General features: G+C 45.2%; 2 protein-coding genes across 5 annotated transcripts; both read right to left on the bottom strand.

The window, feature by feature from the left end:
- Positions 1-12,322: 12,322 nt before the first annotated feature.
- Positions 12,323-18,046, bottom strand: LOC146754848 (rho GTPase-activating protein 32-like). 4 transcript variants are annotated; one of them, XM_085526614.1, is made up of 5 exons: positions 17,627-18,046; positions 15,901-16,043; positions 15,220-15,418; positions 14,388-14,533; positions 12,323-14,166 (listed from the first exon to the last, which is right to left on the bottom strand). In XM_085526614.1, the coding sequence occupies exons 2-5, from the start codon at positions 15,998-16,000 to the stop codon at positions 13,709-13,711; spliced, it is 903 nt and encodes a 300-aa protein (XP_085382740.1). In that variant the 5' UTR covers positions 16,001-16,043; positions 17,627-18,046; the 3' UTR covers positions 12,323-13,708. The 4 variants fall into 4 exon arrangements, with proteins under 4 accessions (XP_085382740.1, XP_085382741.1, XP_085382738.1 ...); XM_085526615.1 differs by having other exon boundaries at positions 15,901-16,190; XM_085526612.1 differs by having other exon boundaries at positions 15,901-16,260.
- A 5,304-nt stretch (positions 18,047-23,350) lies between these two features.
- LOC146754849 (rho GTPase-activating protein 32-like) lies at positions 23,351-24,314 on the bottom strand. Its single transcript, XM_085526477.1, has 2 exons — positions 24,170-24,314; positions 23,351-23,850 (listed from the first exon to the last, which is right to left on the bottom strand). The coding sequence occupies exons 1-2, from the start codon at positions 24,312-24,314 to the stop codon at positions 23,420-23,422; spliced, it is 576 nt and encodes a 191-aa protein (XP_085382603.1). The 3' UTR covers positions 23,351-23,419.
- Between the last annotated feature and the right edge of the window lie 359 nt (positions 24,315-24,673).

Consider the following 24,673-nt stretch of genomic DNA (forward strand, 5'->3'; position numbering starts at 1 on the left):
GGGTGCAAATCCAGCTTTCAAAACACTGCTTGTCAGCAACACAGGTAGAATTCATGCTTTCAGTGGGCTTGTACCTCCTTCTGGCATTCAAGCCTGTGCCTGACATCTTTGGTTGACTCCTGTCTTTCCCAGATGAGTCTCACAAGCTGCTTGAAACCTGTTTGACAGGCAGCACCAAGCCTTTGCCTCCTTGGACAGTGAAAGTTTGACGCTAAATGCTGTGTATCTACTCTTTCCAGGTGAATCGATCCCTTGCCAATACAGGAACCCACCAGCAAGTTGCAATGATGCACGTTGTGCTTCCATCAATGGAGTGCAGTTAGGATGCATGAGTCACTGCAGTTCCAAGGACAGCCTTCCACGTGACAGCAATGATGGAGAGAAGGATGTTTGACCTATTCAGTTTTGGGCCCCTCCCTGCAAGAAAACCTTGCGGTTCTGGAACGTCTTCAGCTACGAAGGTAGTGAGGGGTCTGGAGCACAGGCCTTACGAGGAGCTGCTGAGGGAACTAGGATTGTTCAGCTTGGAAAAGAGCAGGCTCAGGGGAGACCTTATAACTCTCTATAACGTCCTGAAGGGAGGTTGTAGTGAGCTGGGGTTTGGCCTCTTCTCTCGTGTGATCAGTTATAGATCTAGAGGGAATGGTTTTAAGCTGTGCCAGGAAAGATTCAGGCTGGACATTAGGAAATATTACTTCCCCTAAAGGGTATTCAGGCATTGGATAGCACTGCCCAGGGAGGTGGTGGAGTCACCGACCATGGGAGTGCTCAAGAAACGTTTGGATGTTGTGTTGAGAGGTATGATTTATCCGGGAAGTATTGGTAATGGTTGGACCAGATGATTTTGTAGGTCTTCTCCAACCTTGATAATTCTGTGATTCTGAGCTGAGAAACTTTTCTTGCTCAAGTCCAGCTTCCAAGCTTAACCACCTACAATGAAGTTGATGTCGTTTTTCTGGTAGCCCTCAAGACAGTGTCCGCATTTACCCAAAATCAGGAGGTAACCAGCTGCAGTGAAGTGAGCAATTTCAGTGCCTATTTCTGATGGTGGCAATGAGTTCAGAGGTCACACTTAATTGACGGTGCCTGTTTCCATTCTGACAAAGGATGTAGTTGCAGCTGACTTCCCGAGGCTGCCATACGTAGTGGTGATGCAGCCTTGGGCTTGTGCGTTTGCATGACTCCCACCTTTCCTTTCTGTGTCTTGCAGGTCAGCTGGTGCTGGAAGCGGCCGGTATCTGAGTAGGAATGAAGGTGAGTGCAGGAGCAGCTGCTGAGGGGAGGAAGGAAGTCCATGCTAATGAGCTCTGAAGCATCTGCGGGTTCGGTATCAGAAGAAGCAGAAGTGATGCAGGGGGCTCCCCAGCAGGAAGCTGTCTGATCCAAATGCTTGCTGAGAGTTTGGAAGCCCAAACCCTTATGGTCTCTGTAAGGGTGGCTAGTAAAAAGATGTTAACCAAGATGGTGGTAAATAGTCAAAGATTATTAGCAAAGGAAAACTGACCAATGTTGATGCCTTGACCAGAAAGCTGAGGCAGTCTCAACTGGGGAGCAGTCTCCAAGAGATTCTGCCTTAGTGGTGGTCAGCCTTTAAATGAGGTGAGGTCTCAGAAGAGGTGCAGTCGAGGTCCACCCCTTCTGGGAGCACAGCTAGATTACTCTCACCTGTGCTCCCGCAGCTGACCCAACACTTGCCTCAGCTGATTAATCAGAGGTTCAAACTGTGATTTCCCATACAGTCTCTAAGCTGAAGGCAGCATCTCCTTGATCTGATGGTGGTGTGCCTGAGTGAGGGAGTGATCCAAGCTGGATGCAAAAGAGTCATCTTAATTTCTCTCCTATTTTACTTCAGATGACACCTATTGGGTGTTGGTTTCTTAAAATTTGGATCTAGGAGGTGGCCTCTCCCTTTGCTTCTGGTGAAAGCACAGATGTGCAGCAGGAGTAGAAGACAAAGAGGTTTTCTTGGTGACAGCAACACCAATTATTTGATTCAAATGTAGAACTGTGATGAAGATGGTGAAGAGCAGATCCGCCTCAAAGACATGCTTGATCACATAAGGAATGAGCATGTGATCCAAGACAGTCAGCGTGGCTTTAGCAGGGGAAGGCCATGCCTAACCAATCTGGTGCTCTTCTATGATGGAGTGACGGCATTTGTGGACAAAAGGAAGGAAACTGATGTCATTGACCTGGACTTGAGCAAGATCTTTTACATGGCCCTCCACCACATCCTTATCTCTAAACTGGAGGGATGTGGATTTGACAGGTGGACCACCTGGTGGATAAGGGATTGGTTGAAAGGCCACAGACAGAGGGTGGTGATTCATGGTTCTGTGTCCAGGTGGAGGCCGATAACAAGTGGTGTCATCCAGGAGTCTGTCTTGGGACCAGTGCTTTTTTACATGGTTATCAGTGACACCAATGATGCAATGGAGTGCACCCTCTGCTGTTTGCTGAGTGGTGCGGCTGATGCAGTGGAAGGAAGGGATGCCATTCAGAGGGAGCTCAACCGAGAGGTTGGCCTAGGTGAATCTAATGAGGTTGAACACAGTAAAGTGCAAGGTTTTGCACTTGGGCTGGAGGAATCCCAGGCATCTGTACAGCCTGGGAGGAGCAGTCCTTAAGAGAAGCCCCGCAGAGAAGGACCTGGGGGTCCTGGTGGATGAAAAACAGAACGTGAGCCATCAGCGTGCTCTTGCAGCTCAGAGAGCAAATGGTCCCCTGGGCTCCATCAGAAGAGGGGATGGCCAGCAGGGACAGGGAGGCGATTGATCTTCATGATCCTTGAGGTCCCTTCCAGCCCGGGCCATTCTATAATTCTGTGATTACACTCGCTGTCAGAAATAACAGCAGCTGTACAGAAGCTTGTTTTTTCTTTCTTTTTCTGGCTTTGAAGGAGAAGGGGTGGAGCAAGGGGAGACCCACTGGTCATTTGTCACCTCATGAACAGGATGGATTCTGCATTGACTGTGAAAAACCTGGGCTAGTAGCATGGGCATGTTTCAGGCTGGACTCTTCTTTTGCTGCTTGGTTTCCTTTTGGCTACAGGGAGACAGCTGTCTAAAGGTGTGTTTTCAAACCCACTCTCCAAAACCATGTTTCATTGTTGCAGGTGGTTCAGTGAGCTCTTGCAGTGCAGATGCTGTAGTTTGCTGTAGAATCTGAATGGTTTCTGTTCCTAGGAGAGGACTGGGAGGAGGTAGTGAGAAGAGAATTCAATGCCTAAGGGGAGGGGAGATCGGGGATTGGTGGGAGAGGGAGCCAATAGGAGGGAGAGAGGAGTTGGGCGCAGGGTGATGGTAACACCCCTTTGTGATGTCATAATGCCCCTTTGTGACGTCATAATGCCCCTTTGTGATGTCATAATGCCCTTTGTGATGTCATAATGCTCCTTTCTGACATCACGATGCCCCTTTCTTACGTCACGATGCCCCGTTGTGATGTCATAATGTTTCTTTGTGACGTCATAACGATCCTTTGTGACGTCATGATGCCCCTTTGTGATGTCATAATGCCCTTTGTGACGTCATAATGCTTATTTGTGATGTCATAATGCCCCTTTTTGACATTATAGTGCCCCTTTGTGACATCATAATGCTTATTTGTGACGTCATAATGCCCATTTGTGACATCATATCACCCCTTTGTGATGTCATACTACCCCATATGAAGTCCAGGCAGAGTCAAAACTTATGGACCTGCACGAGGATCACTTTCAAGACAGTGGCTCTGTTGCTTCAAGCTTATTTGCTTCGTCCTGCCGCCACTCTATTACCAAGTATCAGCAACCTCTTGCATGATTCAACTTGCAAACGTTTGACACTAACCCTTGTGTTTCTGTGCCTTCCTAGATAATTCGAGCCCTTGTCAACCCCAAAGATCCAAACCAAGTAGTGATGTGCAGTGTGTTTTCATCAATGGAGAGTTCTTATTAAGCACAAATCGCTGCAATTCGGATGACAGCCTTCCACATGGTAACAGTGATGGACACAAGGGGCTCATCCACGTTCATGCTCTCATATCTCCTGGCTCTGCTGAAGCTCCTGACCTGAGCCTGCCAGACACCACAGTCACCTGCCTGGATTGTGACCCAGCGCCTTTGCAGTGCTGCCCATCCCAAGCACAGCCCCAACAGCAGCACCACCATGCAGGAGCAGGTCAGCATCAGTGAGGTGAAGCTGAGCATCTTAGATGGGGACTTAGAGTCAGGCTGCCAGTCCCAGGCACCAGGCAGCAGCACCAGCTCTGAGCCACTCTCATCTTGACAAGAGGAGTCCCATCTTCACCCTTGACCTCTCAAGCCCTCCTGTCTTTTATTGAATAAAGTCACTCTCATGCTCAATCATCGCCTTGGCTGCATTCCGAGTCTTCATTCACAGGGATTGGGATGAATGCAACAAACAGCAAGGCAGCTCAGCTTGCAATGCTATGGCTGTGGGGTTCGTGCAGGCAGAGCTCTGGGTTCCCATTTTGCATGGCTTTGGGATGTCAGCAGCAAGATCTCTACCATTTTGTATGGCAGCAAATAATCTCTAGCATCCAGGTTGCTGCTCATGATAATCCCAGTCTTCCTGGCTGTCGCTTTGTGATACCTTTTAAAGCCTTTTGATACTCTTTGATGCCTTGGCTGCTCCCTAACACCTCTGTCCTCCTGCCATGTTGACTCATGTCTCCCACTTTGAAGCTGGCTTTGCAGATCATCTCCAGCCCTGTCATCATCACGCTGCAGCAGGAGGTGCTCACCTGGCCCAGTGTCTGGCAGTGCTGCTTGTTCTGCAGATGAGCAGCTGCCTCCTCATCTCTTCAGCTACAGTAGTTTTTCTCAGGGCAGTTAGATGCAGTCATGCTCCTCTGGATTTGGTGTGTTAAATCCATGCTGCATGGCAGCAGTCAGTGCAATACAAAGGTGTTCTGTGTGCCACAGCATTTCTCCAGGGGCTGCCAAAGGTAGAAGCACAACACAGCACCATCCTTCTGACAGTAATGTCTGTGAGTGTTAGACATGTGAGCACTGCATCATCCCCAGCGTGTCAGTGCTTTTCCACACCAACCTGACTCTCACACTCTGCACTGAATGTAACTCTGCTCTTGTGGAGACAAATGCTTTCTGTCACATCCTCCATCCCTGCAACCATTTGCCGGTAGGCAGCTCTTGCAGAAGAATCAAGCAGCAGAACCTTTTGCTCACCCTACAGCATGCAAATGCTATGAAAGCAGAAATAACCTGGCATGCTCTGGGTCTGCAAGGCTGCACAGATGGGAGAGGTAGATTGTGTTTTTGCAGTGGAAGTTTCCAGTATTTTCAGTACATAGTGTAGGCCCTAACTGAATGTATAACCCTCTTGTAAAACAGCTGTATAAGTAGTTTTTCCACCAAGAAAGTTGCTGAACAGAGTTAAGTTCAGACTGGGGGCATTCTGACATGGGGAGAATTGAGACAAGCACAAGATAAATACGCAGGGTGGGTAGAGCCCAGCACAGCACAGAATGAATGTACTGACTTTTGGAAACATTGCCCTTCTCTGTCCGCAGAAAAGTACAAGGCAGACCTAAAAACAAGAGGTTGGTAACTGACCTATATATTAGGTCAATTCAATTTCAATATATGGAAAGGAATCCTAGCAACAATCTGGAGGACTATGGCACAAGGCCATATTATATCAGGCTCTAGCAAATTTACAGGCAGTCACTGCACGAAGAGGTAGATCTGAGTTGCACATTATATGATTCCCACAAAGATTAATGAAATCTGAAGCTTTCAATATATTTTTTTATTCTTTTTTCATTTCATTTTTTAAACACCTGACCCAGACCCCAACCCTCACAGGAGCTGTAAAGACAACAGCATTAACCCGCAATGTAACTCTAATCCTAACCCTTACCCTGATTCTAAAATCGTCCCTAACTCCAAATGTAACAACAAAAATGATGCTAGAAGTTTGTAGCAAAAGGAGCCTTAACCCTGATCATAATCCAAAAAACAATCATTAAGGTAACAATAATCTTTACCTTAGAAGTAATATTAATCGGAGCCCAGATGATGCCTGCATCCAATCAGAAGCATGCTTTGCATTATTTAAGAGTTGTATTTTTTCCAATGAACTCTCTCTATTATCACGTTTATAAAGTAACAGAGTCTGTTCTTTTTCTCCTGACACTGTGCCTTACTCCTGACATCCCCTGGAAATGACCCAGATAGGGCACCATCAAAGTAATGCTAATAGTAATGTCAATCCTAAGGGTATCTCTAGCCTCAGTGTTAATGGGACGCTAACAACAATCCCAACAGCCTTAAACATTCTGGTGGTGTGAAAGAGGTGCTGCCTTGCACATGCTGGGCAGTCCCATTGCCTGTTAAATGCAGGCGGCAGCGTAGAAACATGATGCCCGTGGTCAGAATGCCCTGTGGCAGATCCTGGCACCGGAGAACTGACCGGAGAACCATGAGAGAACTGACAACAAATCACTTGACATCAGAACCTGATCAGAATCAGAATCTGAGTTACTGGATCTACCACCTGTAGTGTATAATAGGTAGCCAATAAATGCTTTTCAACTGTGATGTATCTTTATTCTGCTCCATGCCAAACCTGTGACCAAAACCTCATAGGGGTTCACAAAGAACTCTGGCTCTGCCAGAGCCCCCATCCAGACCCTTCTTGAGTTACATTCACATCTAGTTTGGATCCTCTGTATTTCCTGTGGAATTCTAAGCACAGTTTTCTAACAGATTTCTCATAAGCAACCAAAGCCATTTCCAGTTAGCCTCAAAGTCCATCAGTTCTAGTGCTCATGAATGTTGTACCAGCACACTGTTTGTTTTCTTCTTCCACAGAGCCATCGTGTCACATTTTACTTCACATTAAATCATGGAGATGAAAAAAGAGTGTTCTTGTGGATTAACACAGGACTTAGCCCCAGGAAATACTGGTTCTATTCTCATCCTGGTCACATATGCAGCAAACACATCATAAGCCTCTTGATCTATCTGGAATCAAATTTGCTGGCAAAATGGCAAAGAACCCTGCAGGTCTCATTTCTCTATTTGTATCATGAAGCAATCATGGTATTCTAATCCCTTGGGGAATCTGAGGGTAGTCATTCACCCCAGTACCGAGATTACCCTTATACTTAGTAAGTGTTAGATAAGAATCAGGAGAGAAACACTAATCATACATGAGATAAACAAGTAGCAAATGGATTATAAGAGAGTAATCCTATGTACAGCATAGTCTAATAAAATTAACATTGGAGTGGTTGGAGATAGAGAGCCTTTGGGGATGAGAGCACTGGAAACAGAAATATTGTAGAGATTCCTTGGAGTTGAGAAATAAAACAAAACAAACTCAGTTTTTTTGTGACTTCTCCATTTTCCTACATGCAAAATTTAGGAAGTGATTGAATTATAAATGATAGAAGCAGAAAGAAAATTGGTCTGCCTCTGTGCCAGACTTCATTAAATATTGGCCATAGCAGTATATAAAGCCACAGAAAGGTAAAGTAAATGCAAAGCACTGAATGAGAGAAATGACGTTTTACCATATGCACCATCACAAGAAGTAATTTCCTGCCTTCAGGGGTAACGAGAGCAATGACATCTTGACTTCAGATGTTTCTGTCTATAAAGAAAAGTAGACCTGTGGAAGGAGGGAGAGATTTCCTGAAGCTGAGGATCAACCACTGTGAGACTGAGGGTGACTCTGTAGTGAAGGGATGTGGATCAGATCTGTGGGTGTCAGAAGCTCTCACAAGCTTGTCCAGTCAGCAGTGTAGTTCTTACTCTTTTTATTTTTATTTCCAGTACAATCCACTTGGAGAAGAGCAGGATTCACAGAGTTATCAAAGTTGGCCATTAGATTGGTTGTGCAAGGACATTTCATGAAGGCTACACGGAACTTGTCTCCTGCATTCTCTACAAGCCAAGGTGCTGTCCTGAAATGCAGAAATCCCTTCTATCAAAAGTGGAAGACATCAAATATTGATTCTTTTCCATATTAAAAGTAAAACACCATTTGATATCCTGGAGGAAAAGGAGAGTTCATAAGAAAATGCCAGTTCCTGCCTCCTGTTAAGATTTGAAGATAGGGAAGGACAGGTTCTCATTTCAGCCAGTGCCCATACCATTAAACCAATGATCAGTCTGTGTGTCTCCCTAGGCTTCCTTTCCAGAAGACAAACCTATGAAACAAAGAAACTTTCCTATTACCATATTTCATTAAAATATAACTTTCTGGAAGAAAAATAATCAAGAAATCACGTTTCTATCCATCAGAGCAGAACTGACTAATCGTGGAGGTGGAACCGAGAGCAGAAAAAGAATGTGTGGCCCTGTGCAAACCTGCTCCATCCTGCTCTGCTTTTGTGTGGTTCATCTTGGTTGAATACTTTTCATCTTGCAGTAGGTGTGACTTTAATTTATGGAAGACCTTATGAGAACTGGACTGGCTTCGGGGCTCATGGCATTTCCCCCAGCTAAAAGTAAATGTTTTCTGGGTTGTTTACTAATGCACTTGACTTGCTCCTATTGAGTAAAGGTGGGATCCCAGGATGCCCAGTTCATACAATGACTCCTTTGCTGAAGGCATTCTTGGCTAGTTAGAAGAAGAAGCTCACTGAGGGATGGGCAACTGCAAATCATCTGTGCCTTTAAGAAGTTCCCTTACTGACTGTGTTGCTAAATATCCTAATGGAAATCTCTTTTATTTGTATTTCTTTCTCCTTTCCCCTGTTAAAGATTTCATGGCTGCTCTCAGGTCACCGTGGAGCCTTTTGTACTCCAGGCTGAACAGCCCCAGCTCTTTCAGCCTGTCCTCATAGGAGAGGTGTTCCAGCCCTTGAATCAGTTCTATGGCATGTATCAGTGACCTGTCCATGCTCCAACAGGTCCATGTCTCTCCTGTACTGAGGACTCTGCATCTGGATGCAGTACTCCAGATGAGGCCTCATCAGCACAGAGTAGAGGGGCAGGATCGCCTCCTTTGCCCTGCTGGCCGTGCTTCTTTTGATGCAGCCCAGGATATGGTTAACTTTCTGTGCTGTGAGAGCACACTGCTGGCTCATGTTCAGCTTCCCACCAACAGGAACCCCAGGTATTTTTCGCCAGGACTTTGCTCAATCCTTTCAGGCATTTCCCTTCCACTGAAAGCTTGATCCAGGATCTTGCCTTGTTCATGTGCACGGTGCTTTCTCACTTCATTGTGTGCACGGTGATTTCCCAAATAAGTCCAGATTTGCAGCATTTCCTTTCCAAAAAGAATTGAAGGTGGGGAATAAAGTGGGGAGGAGAGAGATAGATTCCAGCTGTATCTGCTGATCCATCTTTGCCTCATAGCAGGAAATAATCAAACACCTGTCTTAGTTCCTGGTGCTGTGCAAAGAGGAGCTCCTCATGAAAGATGAATTTCTTCCTCAAGTTCTATTGATCACAGTACCGGTCTGTTTATCAGTGTTCTGTTTTGGACCCCTCACTATAAGAAAGATATTGAGGCCCTAAATCTTGTCCAGTGAAAGGCAACAAAGCAGTGAAGGATCTGGAGCAAAATTAAGCTGGGCAGTTCTTTTTTTTTTTTTTTGAGAACCAAAGCAATAATATTTTTATTTTGTTTATTTATTTATTGCTTACATCCCACTGAATGCAGCAAGAATATTCAGAAATATAAGTGTGAGGTGCCACTTCTCTCTTGCTGGTGCAAAAGCAGATCAAACCTCTGCACATCAGGAACAAAAAGAGACAGATTGTGCAGAGCACTCCATAGCTGGGACTGCAGGAGGGCTCAGCCTGCTGTGCATAGCAAAGTTTCTCTTGTGTGCCTTGTCTCACTGCAGCTTTAAGGAATTCCCGAGGGGAGCTGCAGGCATGTAGTTGTCCAGAGATTAATGACTTGAACAAGGCTTGTGAAGGGCTTGGAGAATATGCCCCACAAGGAGCAACGGAAGGAACTAGATAAATGTTGGGAGTAATATTCAAATTGAATTTCTAAGCGCCAATATAATATTACAAAGTCATTTTCGCTCTCCCTGCTAATGCTTGGGGACTCAGCCATACCAGGTCTATATGCACAGGTGGTATAAACATGCAGTTAGCATAACTAAATGGTAGCTGATATGCGTCTGAGATCAGTGCTTCCAGCTCAGAGCTTGCTGTGGCAGATGGACTTACTGACTTTCTGTCTTTGTTATCTCATGGATTTCACTGTACAATGGAATTTTATCTCTCACTATCTTGTTTATAAATAGGTGATAATTCTTCCACAGCTTCCAAGTGAGCTGTTAAAATAAATGGAGAGATTTCTTGTGACATATTTGGATTATCTTCTAATCTACAGGTCATATGCCTTCCCATTCTTGATTGGATAGAACAGCCAGCTCCTTTCGACTCCATATGAATATTCCCCCAAAACACACTTCTTGTGAGAGGTGGTAGAGGTGGGTGAAGCTCAGAAATAAAGGGAGGAACAGATTCTCCTTCAGGAACAGCAATAGTAGAGGCTACACGGTGCCTGGGTTAGTTCACTCAAGAAACTAACAACTATTCCCTCCATGTTGTTCTTATGTGTTTGCTCTTATAAATGAAGCTTATCGTTCGTGCTTGCTTGTGGATTTGACCAGCTGCACTCTTAGATAGCTGAGAGAATTTCTATCAAAACACTATTTAAAAGCTCCAGCCATTCAAGGAACTTCAGGCTTAAGGTCTGGGATTTTAAAATACATATATATAAATATATATGTTACATATGTTATAGTTATTTGACTACCTTCTATATTTAGTTTACATACCACCGGGTCAGGGAAAGTATAAAGTCCTCCCAGCTCCCAGTCTTAGCCACAAGTTACCTAGAAAAGACAAAGCTTTCATCCTCTGCCTTGAGGATTAGATATAAAGGATCCTGACACCTTGCGAGGTATATTCTTTTTCTGTCAGTGTTTTTTGCTTGTTTGTTTGTTTGTTTGTTTGCTTTGTGTGTGTATGTTTTTATTACTATTGTTCTGTTTTTCCTTGCTTACTATGGGAGCTGGAGAAAACTACAAGGTATAAAACATCCCATGTACTGTAAAGCTTAATGCCCTTCTTAAATGGTTTAATATGTTCTGAATTGGTCAACAGGGAGAAGTGTTTGGAGGCTGAATGAATGTCTTGCATGTTGCTGTGTGTGCCCTTTATTGCTGTACACTGTAGTCTGTGTAAGGACTTGTTCTCCAAACCATCTGAATGTTTGTTTACCATGATGCAGCAGCTGTCTCCTTTGTAAAGAAGGAAGCAAGAAAAAGACTACATTAAATTCATTCATTCTTAGCAGAAAGGAAACAAAGAAAAGAATTTTTAACCTGCTGTTAGCCATGTTTGGAAATAAAAAATCACTGTTTAGAAATACCTGGAAAGTAAGTACACCATTCTGGAAAGTCAAATAAATGTGGTGCAAAGCAAACTGTCTCTGGCTTTGCCAAATCAGGCCTTCATTAGCCAAAGGATCCCTCCCTTTTTCTCATAGTGATAAAGAAATTCCTTTTATGGTTCTACTATTTTCATTAGTTATTTTGGGAAGATTATCTCCAGTCCAGCAACTCAAAGGTTTTGGGATGTACCTCTGGTCCCAGTTCACCTTGCTGAACCTGTCAACAAAACTAACATCACCTGTCACAGAATGATAGAATCATGAGAGCTGGAAAAGACCACTTAGATCATCCAGCCCAATCATCAGTCCATCACCACCATGTCCACTAAGCCTCCTCTCCTCCTTCTTCACTGACCTTGGTGACTGCAGGGCTGTTTGTCTCACATCATTCTTGCTCATAGCTCTCACATATGCTATGCAGTGGTTTGAACCTTCCTTAACAAAGTTATCACAGAAGTGCCAGCAGCATCACTCCTTGACTCAGCTTTGGCCAGCACTTGAACTGGTTCTGTCTGACATGGGGCAACTACTGGCCTCTTCCTACAGAGAACAACACTGCAGCCTCTTTGCTGCCACAGTCCAGACATTAGACACACATGTGTAACCCCTTCCTTTCACTCCCAAAGTGCACGCACACACCGGTACCACAATGTCCTTGTGCAGCTCCAACACTCTGCACACCCCTGTGCACACACATATATGTGCATGCTCGTCCTTGCACACATACCCACAGACCTATACACACCTGAGCAACCCCACTGGTTTGGGCAAAGGACATCTGAACATCAAGACAGTAGTTTCGGTCTCTGAGTTTACACTTAGAGAAGTCTAATCTGGGACAACACAAGTCAGTGAATATTGGGCCAAATCCTTCTGTACTTAATTTTCTTCATCATCATTGTGAAGACGAATAAAACAACAGCACGTTTCTCATTGTTTTTAATGTTCTTTTATTTCTATTGTACAATAAAATTTACATATAAATATGTTCAATATAAATTTATTTTTCCCATGAAACACCTAGACGTTTTATAGTTTGAATAAGAACTGCGTCTGCTTTGTGTTTCTTTCCCATTTACAAAACTCAGTGCTTTTAGGTTTATGCAAAATTGTTGAGGATGAGATCACATTGATCTGCTTGGTTCATGCAATCTAACCTGGATACATATGACATAGGAACGTGGTCATCCAAGAAATTCTCAGGAATCAGTGAAGTAAGATTTAGGGTGATTAGGCCCTGGAACAGCCTCCCCAGATTAAGTAGTCACAGCACTGAGCTTGCCAGATTTCAGGAAGTATTTTGGACAGTGCTCTCAGACACAGGGTCTGATTTTTGGGTAGTCCTGTGTGGATCCAGGAGTTGTACTTGATGATCTTTTTGGGTTCCTTCCAAACTGGGATATTCTATGGTTCTATGGTGCTAAAAGTATGTTTAGTCAACAATGCAAACCATCTCTCATACTCTAATAACAGAGCATAAGATGATTCTGTCTGTATTAGGTGGGATGAACTCAGGATATATTCTGAAGTAGGAGCAGTGTTTGGTCATGTGTTATTTCACTCGGAAAATCTGGTAAGACCATACCATAATTCAGGGCAGACAGCAGGCCAAATCTTCACTGAGCTGAGAAGGTAGCAGGATCTTTGGCAGGTACAAGTGGAGTTCAGACACAGTATTCATGTGAATGAATCACCACATCTTTCTGTTTTGCAAAAGGTGATGTTGATCTCTTAAAAGAGGCCTACATATGCCACAAAGACTTCTGACCACATTTCTAGTGCTCCTACCAGGAAGTTTCAGAGAAAATATCAACTCGTTGTTCCTGTAACATTTCCTCTGAATCTTGTTGGATTTGATGAACTTTGCTGAATTCAAATCAGGGTTTCCAGGGGAACTCTGCCAGTTTTTCAGCAGTGCACCGTGACGTTCACAGCTCCGAGGCAAATCAGTTACATGGACTAACTGAGGACCAAGGATTCTTTTACTTCAGGGTCTCCAGCTCAGGAAGATGCCCTCTGTGATGACAGCTCTTGAAATGAAGAAAAGGGTCTGGGGCCATGAGCTGGCACTCAGGGTGGTATTTTTAGTGATTGGGTATATCCATAAACAGTTATTTTCTGCTCTTATCCAAGTTTCCTCAAGATGGACTTTCCCAAAATTTGATGAGGTGCCCTTAATCTGTCAACATCTGCTTATTCTATCTTCTTCTCTTTTTAAAAATGCCATATTTTAAAATGAACACTGGAAATTTTCTCTTCTAAGCATTTCTTCTTCCAACACCCCATCCCGTTGACTGAGCATGAGCGTGCCTTTAGTCACTTGGAAAGACAGGACTCATCCTTTGCTGTTGAGGAGAGAGTGGCTCGGAGCTCGTGCTGCTGCCGGGTGCCTGGGACTGGAGGCCTGACTCCAAGTCCCCCTCCAAGAGGCTCGGCTGCTCCTCAGTGACAGTGACTTCGTCCTGCTTGGAGGTGCCGCTGTTGGGGCACTCGGGTTGTGTTTGGTCTGGGCTGCTCTGCAAAGGCACCAGGCCACAGTCCAGGCTGGTGACTGTGTTTTCTGGCAGGCTCAGATCAGCCCCTTCAGCAGAGCTGGGAGAAATGAGTGCCTGAACAATGACCTCCTGCTCTCCGTCGCTGCTGGCACACGGGAGGCTCTCATTTGAATTGCAGCAACTTGTGCTTCCCATGAGGTCTCTGTTGATGGAAGCACTCTCTGAGCAATCAGCACTTGACCTGGCTCTTCTGGGTTCACAAGAGCTCGATTCACCTAGGAAGGAGTGGATACACAGGGGTTAGCATCCAACTTCCTCTGCCCATGGAGGCAAAGGCTTCAGAGAAAGCCTTTTTCATCCTTTGGGAAAACAGGGGTCAGCTGAAGATGTCAGGTATGGGCTTGAACGCCAGAAGGAGGTACAAGCCCACTGAAAGTGTGAATTCTACCCATGTTGCTGACAAGCAGTGATTTGAAAGCTGGATTTGCACCCTTACCTGCCAGGACCACGCGTTCTGCTTTGGAAGGCTCCCTGGCACTGCTCTGCAATTGGTGTTTGGCCATATGGGATCGTTTGCGCAGGCAGAAACAGGAACACCAACTGCCAGCAGGTGATTCCTTCCTCTTGCCGGGAGAACATGGTCTGCAGAGAAAACAGAGCAGTCGTGGTGCAGGGTGAGGGAAGAGCTGCACCGAGCCCTTGCCAGCAGTTCCCTACTCCTGGCACTGCCTGCTTACTGCTGAAACACAGCTTAGAAACGCGCTCTGTTTCAAACAGCAGAGGATGCTTCCATTCCTACAGCTCAGCCCTCAAGTCCTGCTGGCTACATTCCTCTCAACCGTGTCAAGCAAGATGCGGAGCATGTGAGCAAAGGCTCAGCAGCAGGACAGGAGCTGGCAGGCGTAACTGCTTTCTGAGAAAATGGTGCAGCCATAAGGGAAGCTCAAAAGCATCTCTGACTCTTACGTTAACACCTCCTTGGCCTCAGCTCACTGCCATCTTTAATTTCTAGTGCCAGCAAGTCCGACCAACAGCTCTGCTTACAGGAGAAGCGCAATTGGTTTCAGGTGCGTGGCCCTGAAATCTGGAAAACCCCAGTGTTTCCAGGTACAGGCAGCACAGGCCAGGATAGACACCAGCGTGGCTTTCTGCATCTTGTGACTGCCTGCCCAACCAGGAAGGAAAGGCACCTTGTGTGGCTGAACTGAGCCCATAGTGCAACTGTTTTTTAGTTGAGTGCTTGGAGATATAATGGACAAAAAATAAACCAATAGAAATCACCTGAACAATGATGATAGGGGCTGGAAAGGGAATTCCTCTTTCTTTACCTTTCAGATGGAAAATCAATGATTGCGTTGAAGTTCCTCAGTACAGCTGCAGGCCCTTCCTCCACTTGTATCTTGCTGCTCCGTGTTGCAACAGGAGAGCTGCTCTGGCCTCTCCTCTCAGCCTGTGCCTCCTGCAGTGTGAGCAGCTTTGTGGATGGAGACACCCACACAGACTTGGGCCCAGGCAGAGAACTGTGCCCTGCAAGGGAAAACCACAGGTGAGATGGAGGAGGAAGCAGCAGCACAGCCATCCCAGTTCTGCATTTCTCTCAGACTTGCTTATCCGAGACACTGGAAGAAGAGGAGCTCAAAATAACCGTGTGCTCAGAGGTATGCTCGTGGCAAAGGACACAGCCACAATTAAGAGCAGCTCACTGTATCAAAAACAGGCAAACAAAAATCCTAGAAAAACTAGGGGTCTGGGATTTCAGAAAGCTTTGCTGCCACATTTCAATCAAGCTTCAACTGCTTGCAAAAAATCTTAACAGCAGTGATGGTTTTCTCCATGTAAGGTTTGTGTTTGGACACACTAAGGATCCAGGAATGGGGCACCATATTCTAATCTAAGCCCAGAAGCCTGCTGTCTCCTCAACAGTAATAGAATTTTCAAAGGTCTTGGAGAAGCCCTGGATTGGATGAAGCTGTCAGATCAAGATCAAGCTAATGGAGGAAGATGCTCACCTACTCCCTCTCCCATGGCTGGTGTGGATTTGGAGCAGAAGATGACATCTGTGTGGCTGATGAGTAATTCCACAACAGCTGACTGTATCTGCAGCTCCATGCAAGCAGCTTTTCATGCGCAGGAAGATTGGCTCTGCTGGGATCTGAAGAAAAGGCAGATCTTACAAGTCATTTCCCCGAGGTCACTTCCCCAAGTCTGAATTTCTGTAGCCAAAAACTGTCAAGCTGGGCTCTGGAGACTTCCGCAGTGGGCAAACAGCGATGCCACTGATGTGATGCCACTAATTCTCCTGGATGATCAGAGACACAGCAGTCCCAGCTAAACAAGTGAGTAGAAACTGTCATCTAGAAATTGTGCACCTGGGTTGGGGGACAGCAGAACTAAGCATCGTGTTGAAATGGAAGAAGAAGTTTACCTTAAGAGGTTTGGAGCCCACACTATCGCTAAGTTCTTAGCATGCATGTTTATCACCGAGCAGATCCCTGCCAGAGAAATCAAGTGTCTTATTAAGTCCCACGGGGACAGTGCACTGGTGGTCAGCACTGAGGCAGACTTGATGCCTTCCAAGAGGCATCTGGGGAACACAGAAACACAGAATGACCCGGGTTGGAAGGGACCTCAAGGATAATGAAGCTCCACTCCCCCTGCCTGGCAGGGCCACCTATCTTCCACATTTACTAGACCAGGCTGTCCAGGGCCACATCTAACCTGGCCTTGGACACCTCTACGGATGGGGGATCCACAACGTCCCTGGGCAGCCTGTTCCAGGACCTCAGCACTCTCCTAGTAAAGAACTTTCCCCTAACATCCAACGTTAATCTTCCCTCTTTCAACATAAAACCATTTCCTCTTGAACTGATATTATCGGCCCTTTCAAAGAGTTAACACCCCTCCTGATTATACACACAGCCCGTGCCATCAAGGCCAAGCGGTGCAAGCACTGGGCAGCTTTACAGCCTGATTGCACAGTGCAGCTCCTCGCAGCAGGCATTCGTCTCCAAGTCCACTTTGCTATTAACCCCATTCTACCAATAGCAGGAGAACAGCAAAGGAAAAGGAATTCTCACAACCATTGTGAATAGCTTAAATAAGCACCTCCTGGCACCACCACAAGTGCCATCAGTGAGAGGCAGGATGTGGCAAAGACGTGACTCATGGGGCTAACAGAAAGAAGACCTCAGAGCTGGGGCACTGCTACAACCACTAACCAGGATGGCCAGGGAACTGGTACGTGTCATTTCCAAGACATTGCCCTGAGCTTATAGAGATCCTGGCATACAGCTGCTCGGTCAGCAGAGGGTTCAGGAGCTCCCTGAAATACATCTTACACAGGGAGCTCACGCTGTGAATGTCTTGGACGCTGAGCTCAGGAACCTGCTCCATATTGAATTCATGGCTGCAGAGAAGGACACAGAATTGGGCAGAGGGCTTTGAGGAAGATGAAAACAAGTCCAAAGCCACACAAAATACAGTCAAGAAAAGGAAGGACTTCTGCAGAGCCTTCCATACAGTCTCACATCACAGTTAGAAGCAGGAGAGCTCTTGTGGCACAAAGCTTGGAGCTGGAGAAATCAAGGCTGCCTCTAAGATAGTGCTTGCTAAAAGACTTGTGCTCTAGACACCTCACACCTTCAGTGTTCTTCTTTGGACATATCCCAGGATTTCGGTGTCCTTCTTGCAGTGAGGGGCCAAGAACTGAACACAGAACTCAAGGTGAGGACTCACCAGTGCCAAGTACAGGGGGATGATCGATTCCCTGCTCCTGCTGACTCCAACCTTCTGCATTCCAGTTCCAATCTAAACCATTCCTGCTGTGGTAGTACTTGAATCCTCATTTGGGGCTGGACCTCAACAGGTCAACACATCAGAAATAACACAATGTGCATCTTGAAGACGTGTCTCAAAGCCCAGAAAATCCAACTCTCTGACCTTGGCACAACTCACCAACCAAGAGCCAGGCCTTGACAACTTGGCTGATCTGAGCACATAGGAGGGGGCCAGACAGTGGACCAGAAGTGTCCATTTCCACTGAAGCTCCTTGTAGAGAACAGCACCAATCAGCAGGCGTGAATCAATTCATTCACAGGCTTCACAATGAGTCTGTTTCTTTATAAAAGAAACCCACATCAATTCCTAATCAAAAAAGGGAGGAGTTAATATGGACCAAAGAAGTTTCTGTTCCTACGCTTCATCCCTCACCCCAACTTCCCTTGCCCCATCCCCAACTCCTGGATGATGCCCACAAGCTTAAAGGCAGGTCTCAAACCCACAGGGCTCCGTTCACAATACTCCATCAGAATGGATGTTACACTTCTTCTATACACTCAAACAGACTGAGCAGTGGTATCTCAGTCACTTAAAACACACAGAAGCATCCAAACCCAGAGCACACACATCCCTTCCTGTGGTACTGCAGCCCACAGCTCACCTTCACACCTCTGTTGATTCCTGGTGTTTTACACACATGCAGCCTCGCTACGGTTCCATGGGTGTCACACAAGACCTGCAGGACCTCTTTATCCGCAAACCCCACCTGTTGGGTGTTTCCTGTTGGCACTGAACATGAACAAATCTACCGCTGAGCAACAGGACGTGAGACAAACAGCAGAAAACAACCAACCTGCAGAACTAACTCGTTTGGGTTGGCCCAGATGTTAGCATGCTCCCTTTCCATGGCCCAGGCCAAGCTTGATGAGCTGCTCCTCGTTTGCAGAGGGGGAGAACGCTGCAGATGGGATGTGGTGGCTATGCACACATCATGCCTTTCTCTTGCTTTTCCTCTCTCCATCTTCCATTAGCAAACAGCATCTATAAGCTTTCCTTCCTGAAAAAATCACTGGTTAAAAACGAATTGGTAAGCTTGCTTTTAAAACTGCCTTCTTTATGCAGCTTGATGCTTTAAAGCAGAAGCTCACCTAGCAATGGTGGGTCAAGTACAATTTGCCCTTGGTCAATCCATGCTGACTATTCCTGAAGATTCTTCCTCTTTAAAGCTCTGTGTACATCCAACCTAACTCCAAAATCTTATCAACTGTGCCTTATCACTTTCCATTGCGTTTTAAAATCCTCACTGACTCCTTTACTTGTTCCCTTGCTTGCTATTTCTGTGCAAACCAAACACTGGAGTTAGGGTTCTTGTAAAATGAACCATGGCCTACAGGTAGAAGGCACCAAAATTTATGCTTAACATACTTTGCTCAATCTGTATCTTACTTCGGTCAAGGTTTACTAGATACTGAAGTATGGAGTAAGCACTATATACAATGAGAAGTAAATTTCTGGATTAAGTGCTATATTTTTTCTGTAAGAAACTAGCACTACATCTTTACACACCTGCTTTGTTCTCTGAGTATTTAGATCAAGCGGAGATTCTTCAAACACTGAAGCTACATCAGAAAATTCCATGGATCCAAACACATCTGGCACATGGCTGCAGTCTGGCACATCTTCATTATGTCAGAGCCTTTTCAGACTGAAAAGAAATGTGCCATTGAGATTCTTTTGCAGAATTAAAAGAAAGATTTCATCAAAAGATTTCATCACTAAAATCTAAATAAGATTGCTTTGCAAGTTCCAAACTATGGCTAAGAGCTAATGCAGGTCCACAAGCCAGCAGCAAAAACTTTTATATTATGTTCTTAATACTGTAATTTTGGATTTGACGTTCATATCAAGAGCAGAAGGGAAATTACTCTTAGAGCTCAAGTCATCTTTCACAGCCTGTGTCAACAAGAGCAGCACCTCATAGCCTTTGGTTTGAAGACCCGGACCACAAGCTAGCTAATGATTTTACACAGAATTCCAGAGTTCAAGTCATTGTTTCTATTAGGGCTGCAATTCTACTGAAAGCCTTCAAGTTCATCACACTGAATTATCACTGGCACCACACATAACTCCACGTTACATATGTGATCACAAGCAACCTGGCAACTTCAGACAATTCCAAAGCACTCCACGTGCACTTTGCTACTAAAGTACAGAAAAAGGAATTAACATCAGAAATAGCTGCAGTCAAAACCATCTAAGAATCCAAGTCTCCAGGAAACAAGGAAAGCAAATCCTCTCCAGGACTGTCTTCTAAAAGGAAACAGATCAGAAAGGTGAGATCTTTCCCCCTTTGATCACCCACTCATGTAACGTCCATGTCATTTCTAAGTATGCTGCCCAGACCAAGACTGAGGATGCTTCAGAAGAAGACCTTCCCTGCTAAGCCAAACAGAACAAGTAAGGTACCAAAATATGTAGAGCCAAACATGGAAAGGTGCTCTAAGAAGGTAAGCATCACAAGAGACCAACAGGAATGCTTACACAATCCAAACAATGCACAATGTCTGTTCCACAAGCTGCCAAGAGGAATGTGTGCAGTACTCACAGCGCACCATGTACACTGCTTACTGCAGTCATACAACTTCGTAGGACCAGACCAACTTACTGAAACATTTTAATGAACAGACCGAACTGTATGGAACTAGGAGGACAAGTGGTGAGAGACCACAGGCTGAATGCAAGCCAGCAGTGTGCTCTGACAGAAAAGAAGTACAACAAGATCATCAGCTGCATTAAAAAGCAGCACAACCAGACCACGACAAGTCATTCCTGCTTCAACACTCACTGGACCACATCTACAATACTGTATCTGGTTTTTGGCCAGGAAGGATAACAACCTGAAGCAAGTTCTGGGGATGACCTCCAGCCTGTGCAGGGGGCTGAAGCTCCCACTCAGAGAAGAGAAGCTGGGGAGAATGATCTTTGTTCAGAGTGCCTTCCAGTAGCCTTAGATAGAGGGATTTCATAAGATGCCTAGGAAAATGCTCGTGCTGTAATGATTTGCTTTACTGAGAGATACCAGCAGCTTACAAAATGCCAAGCTCTAACCTATTGGTGAGGAAATATTCAAGCCTTCCAGTACCTAACCTGTGCTTCAAGACTTCAGTGACAGAAAATCCATTGGATGGGGCCAGAGGAATGCATCTCACCCCATACCCTCTGTACAGCCACCATTTGTTTAAAGGATCTCTCTTCCTTGAGGCACAAAACTAGAGCAGGTTACACAACAGACTGACACCACAAGGGCTTCTCTCTAGATACAAACTGCAGCAAAGAGCATCACAAAAATGGGAAACCAACACTCAGATCAGATCTGTGTCTCTGCTCCGCTCATTAGGAGCATCATGTTTTACTCCCCTTTCAGAGGAAGATACTTCTTCAAGGATAACAAAATCCAGCTCAGCTACACAACACAGTACCAAATAGCAATAATTATCTAACATTTCCTGTAGGGAAAGAATCCTAAGCACAAGTTATTCTCTGAGTTTCAGCTGGAACTGAATTATTTTCTTCAGTGTCTGATTTAATATTACGTTTTCATTCTAGAGAAACAATGGAGATAGCGCAGTGATGCTTACAGTTGCTGCCAGGCAGCGTTGTACAGAGCCACAGTCAATCTCAGCTGAGAGCCCAAGGAAGTGAGAAGGAACAGAACTAGGACAGCTGACTTAAACTGGCCAAAGGATATTCCATACTATATGACATATTGTGGAAGGAGTTTTGAAGGGGGTAGAACTTCATGTAAATCTCTTCCACTACTAGGAGGCTAACTGGACACTGATTGGTAGGTGGTGAGCAATTGCTTTTGCATTCATCATAACTATTATCCTTTATCTCAGTAAATAATTCTATCAATTCAATCAACCCATTAGTTCTACTTTGTGTTACTTCTCCCGCCTTAAGTTCTCTCCTGCAATCCACTGGAATGGAGTGGAGTACTGTAACTTTCTCTCCCAACAGAAAAATAAAAACACATTCATTATTATTTATGGAAGACTGACTACAGTTCAGGCTCACTGGTTTGAGGTCTCTAGGCATAACCCTGACTGTGAACATAAGCAATTGCTGAAACAATATGTCAAAAAAAGACTGGAGCTTCCTCTTCCAAAAGGCGGTCCTTAGAAACAATGCAATCAAACAGCTTCCCTGTAAGATAAGGTTATCTGAAAATGCATTTAGAGAGTATCAGAGAAAGGTAAGTAACAATGACAGCACAGAAAGCAGAAACTATTTCTTACCTCTATGACTATAAATATTTCTTTGGTGTCTCTCTTACGTGATCCAATGGGCAAACATGTTGATGACTTCAGTTCTTCATGGCATCAATTTCTGTTTTAGCATGAGGCAAGTCATCCTTAAGAGACCATAAAAGCAAGCGATGAGATTGCTAACTACTGTGACATACCAGGTACCACATCTGACTGCTGTGAAACATAACAAGCACATACGGGACAGTACACAATTCAACATCAACTCAGCAATGACTGACATCACTCCCATAGAAATTCTGAAACAGAGCTGTGAAAAATGAAAAGTAAAACATTCAGCATTTTCATTGGTATTTTGGTAAAGTTGCTGTAATAATGTAACAATAATGTAATGTAATGTAATGATGTAATAACTTCCTCCATTTTAAAGCCAGAGAATACTGCCCTCTGAACAACCAGCAACAAGATTTGTGGTGCTCTGTTAAACTTTTTCCAGCTCTACAGCATCTTTCAAAAGGCAATGGGACCAGTAGGCTGCATTCGTATGTACCATCCCACCTGCCCCCGTGTTCTTGAGAACTCCACAACTCCAACAGAAGATATTCTCATATTTAAATGCCTTTTGGCTTACCCCTACAGTAACTTGCTCCATGATTTTTAGTGCAACTTTTTCCACCAGTAAGAAGATGCCACATAAGATTTACGTTTGCAAAACCACCTACAAATCAAAACACAGATGCTTAAAGTTGAGTGTGAATTCTTCTCTAATATAATATTACAATTTCCAACTGGTTTAAAAAATGAATTTCAAATTTATACAAATGAAACCTGACTTAGAGAACTGACAAGAGCTGTTAATCTATTATCAGATTAATTCTAGAGTGGTGAGACAGACTGTTAGGTGTGCTGTTTCTGTACAAAGATGACACTTACCCGTTCCAACTGTTTCATGGAATTCCTAGTACTTGAGAATTTCCTCGTAGTCACTGACAGACATCCTGAATGTGCAAGAACTGAAGATCCTCCAAGCACATGCAATGAGGAAGGGCCAGCAGTGTTCACATCCTACTTAGGACATATTCTTAGAGGCAGAAGGGACACTCGTGGCAGATCCAGCAATGCTCATCTTCTCACCAACGTGCATCCCCCTCTCACCCAGCAACAACAAAACACAGTGCATGAAGCTGGCTTCACTTAGGTTAACAATATGGAACATCCCTCAGGGCTTTGTGCCACAGAGCAGTAGCAGGGCTGGACTACAGCTTGAGGAAGCAGTGGAAGCCTTTCCCTGTATGGTTACAGTGTCCCTGCACGCACCCCACAGCCAGAGCGTTGCAAGCTGAGCTGTCTTGCTGTTTCTTGTACTCATCCCAATCTCTGCGAATGAAAACTCAGAATTCAGTCAAGGCGTTGATTGAGCATGAGCGTGCCTTTATTCAATAGGAAAAAGGAGGGGGTGTGAGGTCTGGAGGAAAGATGGGACTCATTCTCTGTTGTCTGACGAGAGTGTCTCAGAAGTCGTGCTGTTGCCCGGAGCCTGGGACTCTTGGCCTGATTCTACCTCCCCCTCCAAGATGTTTGGCTTCTCCTCTGTAATGCTGACCTGAGCCTGCATGGTTGTGCTGCTGTCGGGGCACTCGTGCTGTGCTTGGGCTGGGCTGTCCTCGAAAGGCACTCGGTTCAGGCTGGTGCCTGAGGAGTCTGGCAGGCTCAGGTCAGCAGCTTCAACAGGTATGGGATGAACGAGAGCTTCAACGATGATGGCATTCTTCTCTTTATAACTGATGTTATACAGAAGGCTTTCATCTGAACTGCAGCATCCTGTGCTTAGTAACAGTTCTTCATTGATGGAATCACAGGATGCTGCATCGTAACATGCCTGGCGTCTTGGAGATATACAAGGGCTCGGGTCTCCTAGGAAGGAGTAGACGCACAGCAGTTAGTGTCAAAGTTTCACAAGATGAATCATGAAACAGGTTCTTGACATTTGGCTATGCAGTGATGGTGGGCAGAAGCAAATAGGCTTCTAGCAACAGTGTCACTGCCTTGAAAGTGATCCTCGTGCAGGTCCAGCTCTTGTGTTGACAAGAGACTCATTTGGGAAAGACAGGAGTCAACTGAAGATGTCAGGCACAGGCTTGAATGCCAGAAGGATGTACAAGCCCACTGAAAGCATGAATTCTACCTGTGTTGCTGACAAGCAGTGTTTTGAAAGCTGGATTTGCATGCTTACCTGCCAGGACCAAGACTTCTGCTTCAGAGGGCTCCCTGGCACTGCTCTGCAGTTGGCGTTTGGCCACAGGGGAAGGTTTGCCCAGGCAGAAGCAGGAACGCCAACTGCAAGCTGCTGACTTTGCCCTCTTACTGGGAGAACTCATTCTGCAGAGAAAACAGAGCATGCTGTCAGTCATGGTGCAGGGTGAGGGAAGAGCTGCACCGAACCCTTGCCAATAGTTGCCTGTTCCTGTCAATGCCTGGTTTCTGCTGAAACACAGCTTAGAAAAGCGCTCTGTTTCAAACAGCAAAGGATGCTTCCATTCCTACAGCTCAGCCCTCAAGTCCTGTTGGCTAAATACCTCTCAACGATGTCAAGCAGGGACATGGATCCCGAGAATGTTGGAGGCTCAGGCTGCTTCGCTCTCCTGGGGCGGGCCTTCAACGGGCAACGAAGGCAGGAGATGAACTTGCCCCGTTTCTTTGGCTCTGTGCAACAAAACAAAGAAACAAGTTCATTTCA

Source organism: Coturnix japonica, chromosome 37, assembly GCF_054131305.1.
Source record: "Coturnix japonica strain WE chromosome 37, WE-NBRP24, whole genome shotgun sequence".
NCBI lineage: Eukaryota > Metazoa > Chordata > Aves > Galliformes > Phasianidae > Coturnix > Coturnix japonica.

What these genes read in the sequence shown, in the direction of transcription:
- LOC146754848 (XM_085526614.1), bottom strand. Translation starts at nt 16,000, where the DNA reads ATGGAGCTGCAGATACAGTCAGCTGTTGTGGAATTACTCATCAGCCAC. An exon ending in AGCCATGGGAGAGGGAGTAG is followed by an intron (nt 15,419 to 15,900) that starts GTGAGCATCTTC and finishes TTTCCCTTGCAG; the next exon opens with GGCACAGTTCTCTGCCTGGG. An exon ending in ATTGATTTTCCATCTGAAAG is followed by an intron (nt 14,534 to 15,219) that starts GTAAAGAAAGAG and finishes TTTTCTCTGCAG; the next exon opens with ACCATGTTCTCCCGGCAAGA.
- LOC146754849 (XM_085526477.1), bottom strand. Translation starts at nt 24,314, where the DNA reads ATGAGTTCTCCCAGTAAGAGGGCAAAGTCAGCAGCTTGCAGTTGGCGT. An exon ending in AGAAGTCTTGGTCCTGGCAG is followed by an intron (nt 23,851 to 24,169) that starts GTAAGCATGCAA and finishes ACTCCTTCCTAG; the next exon opens with GAGACCCGAGCCCTTGTATA.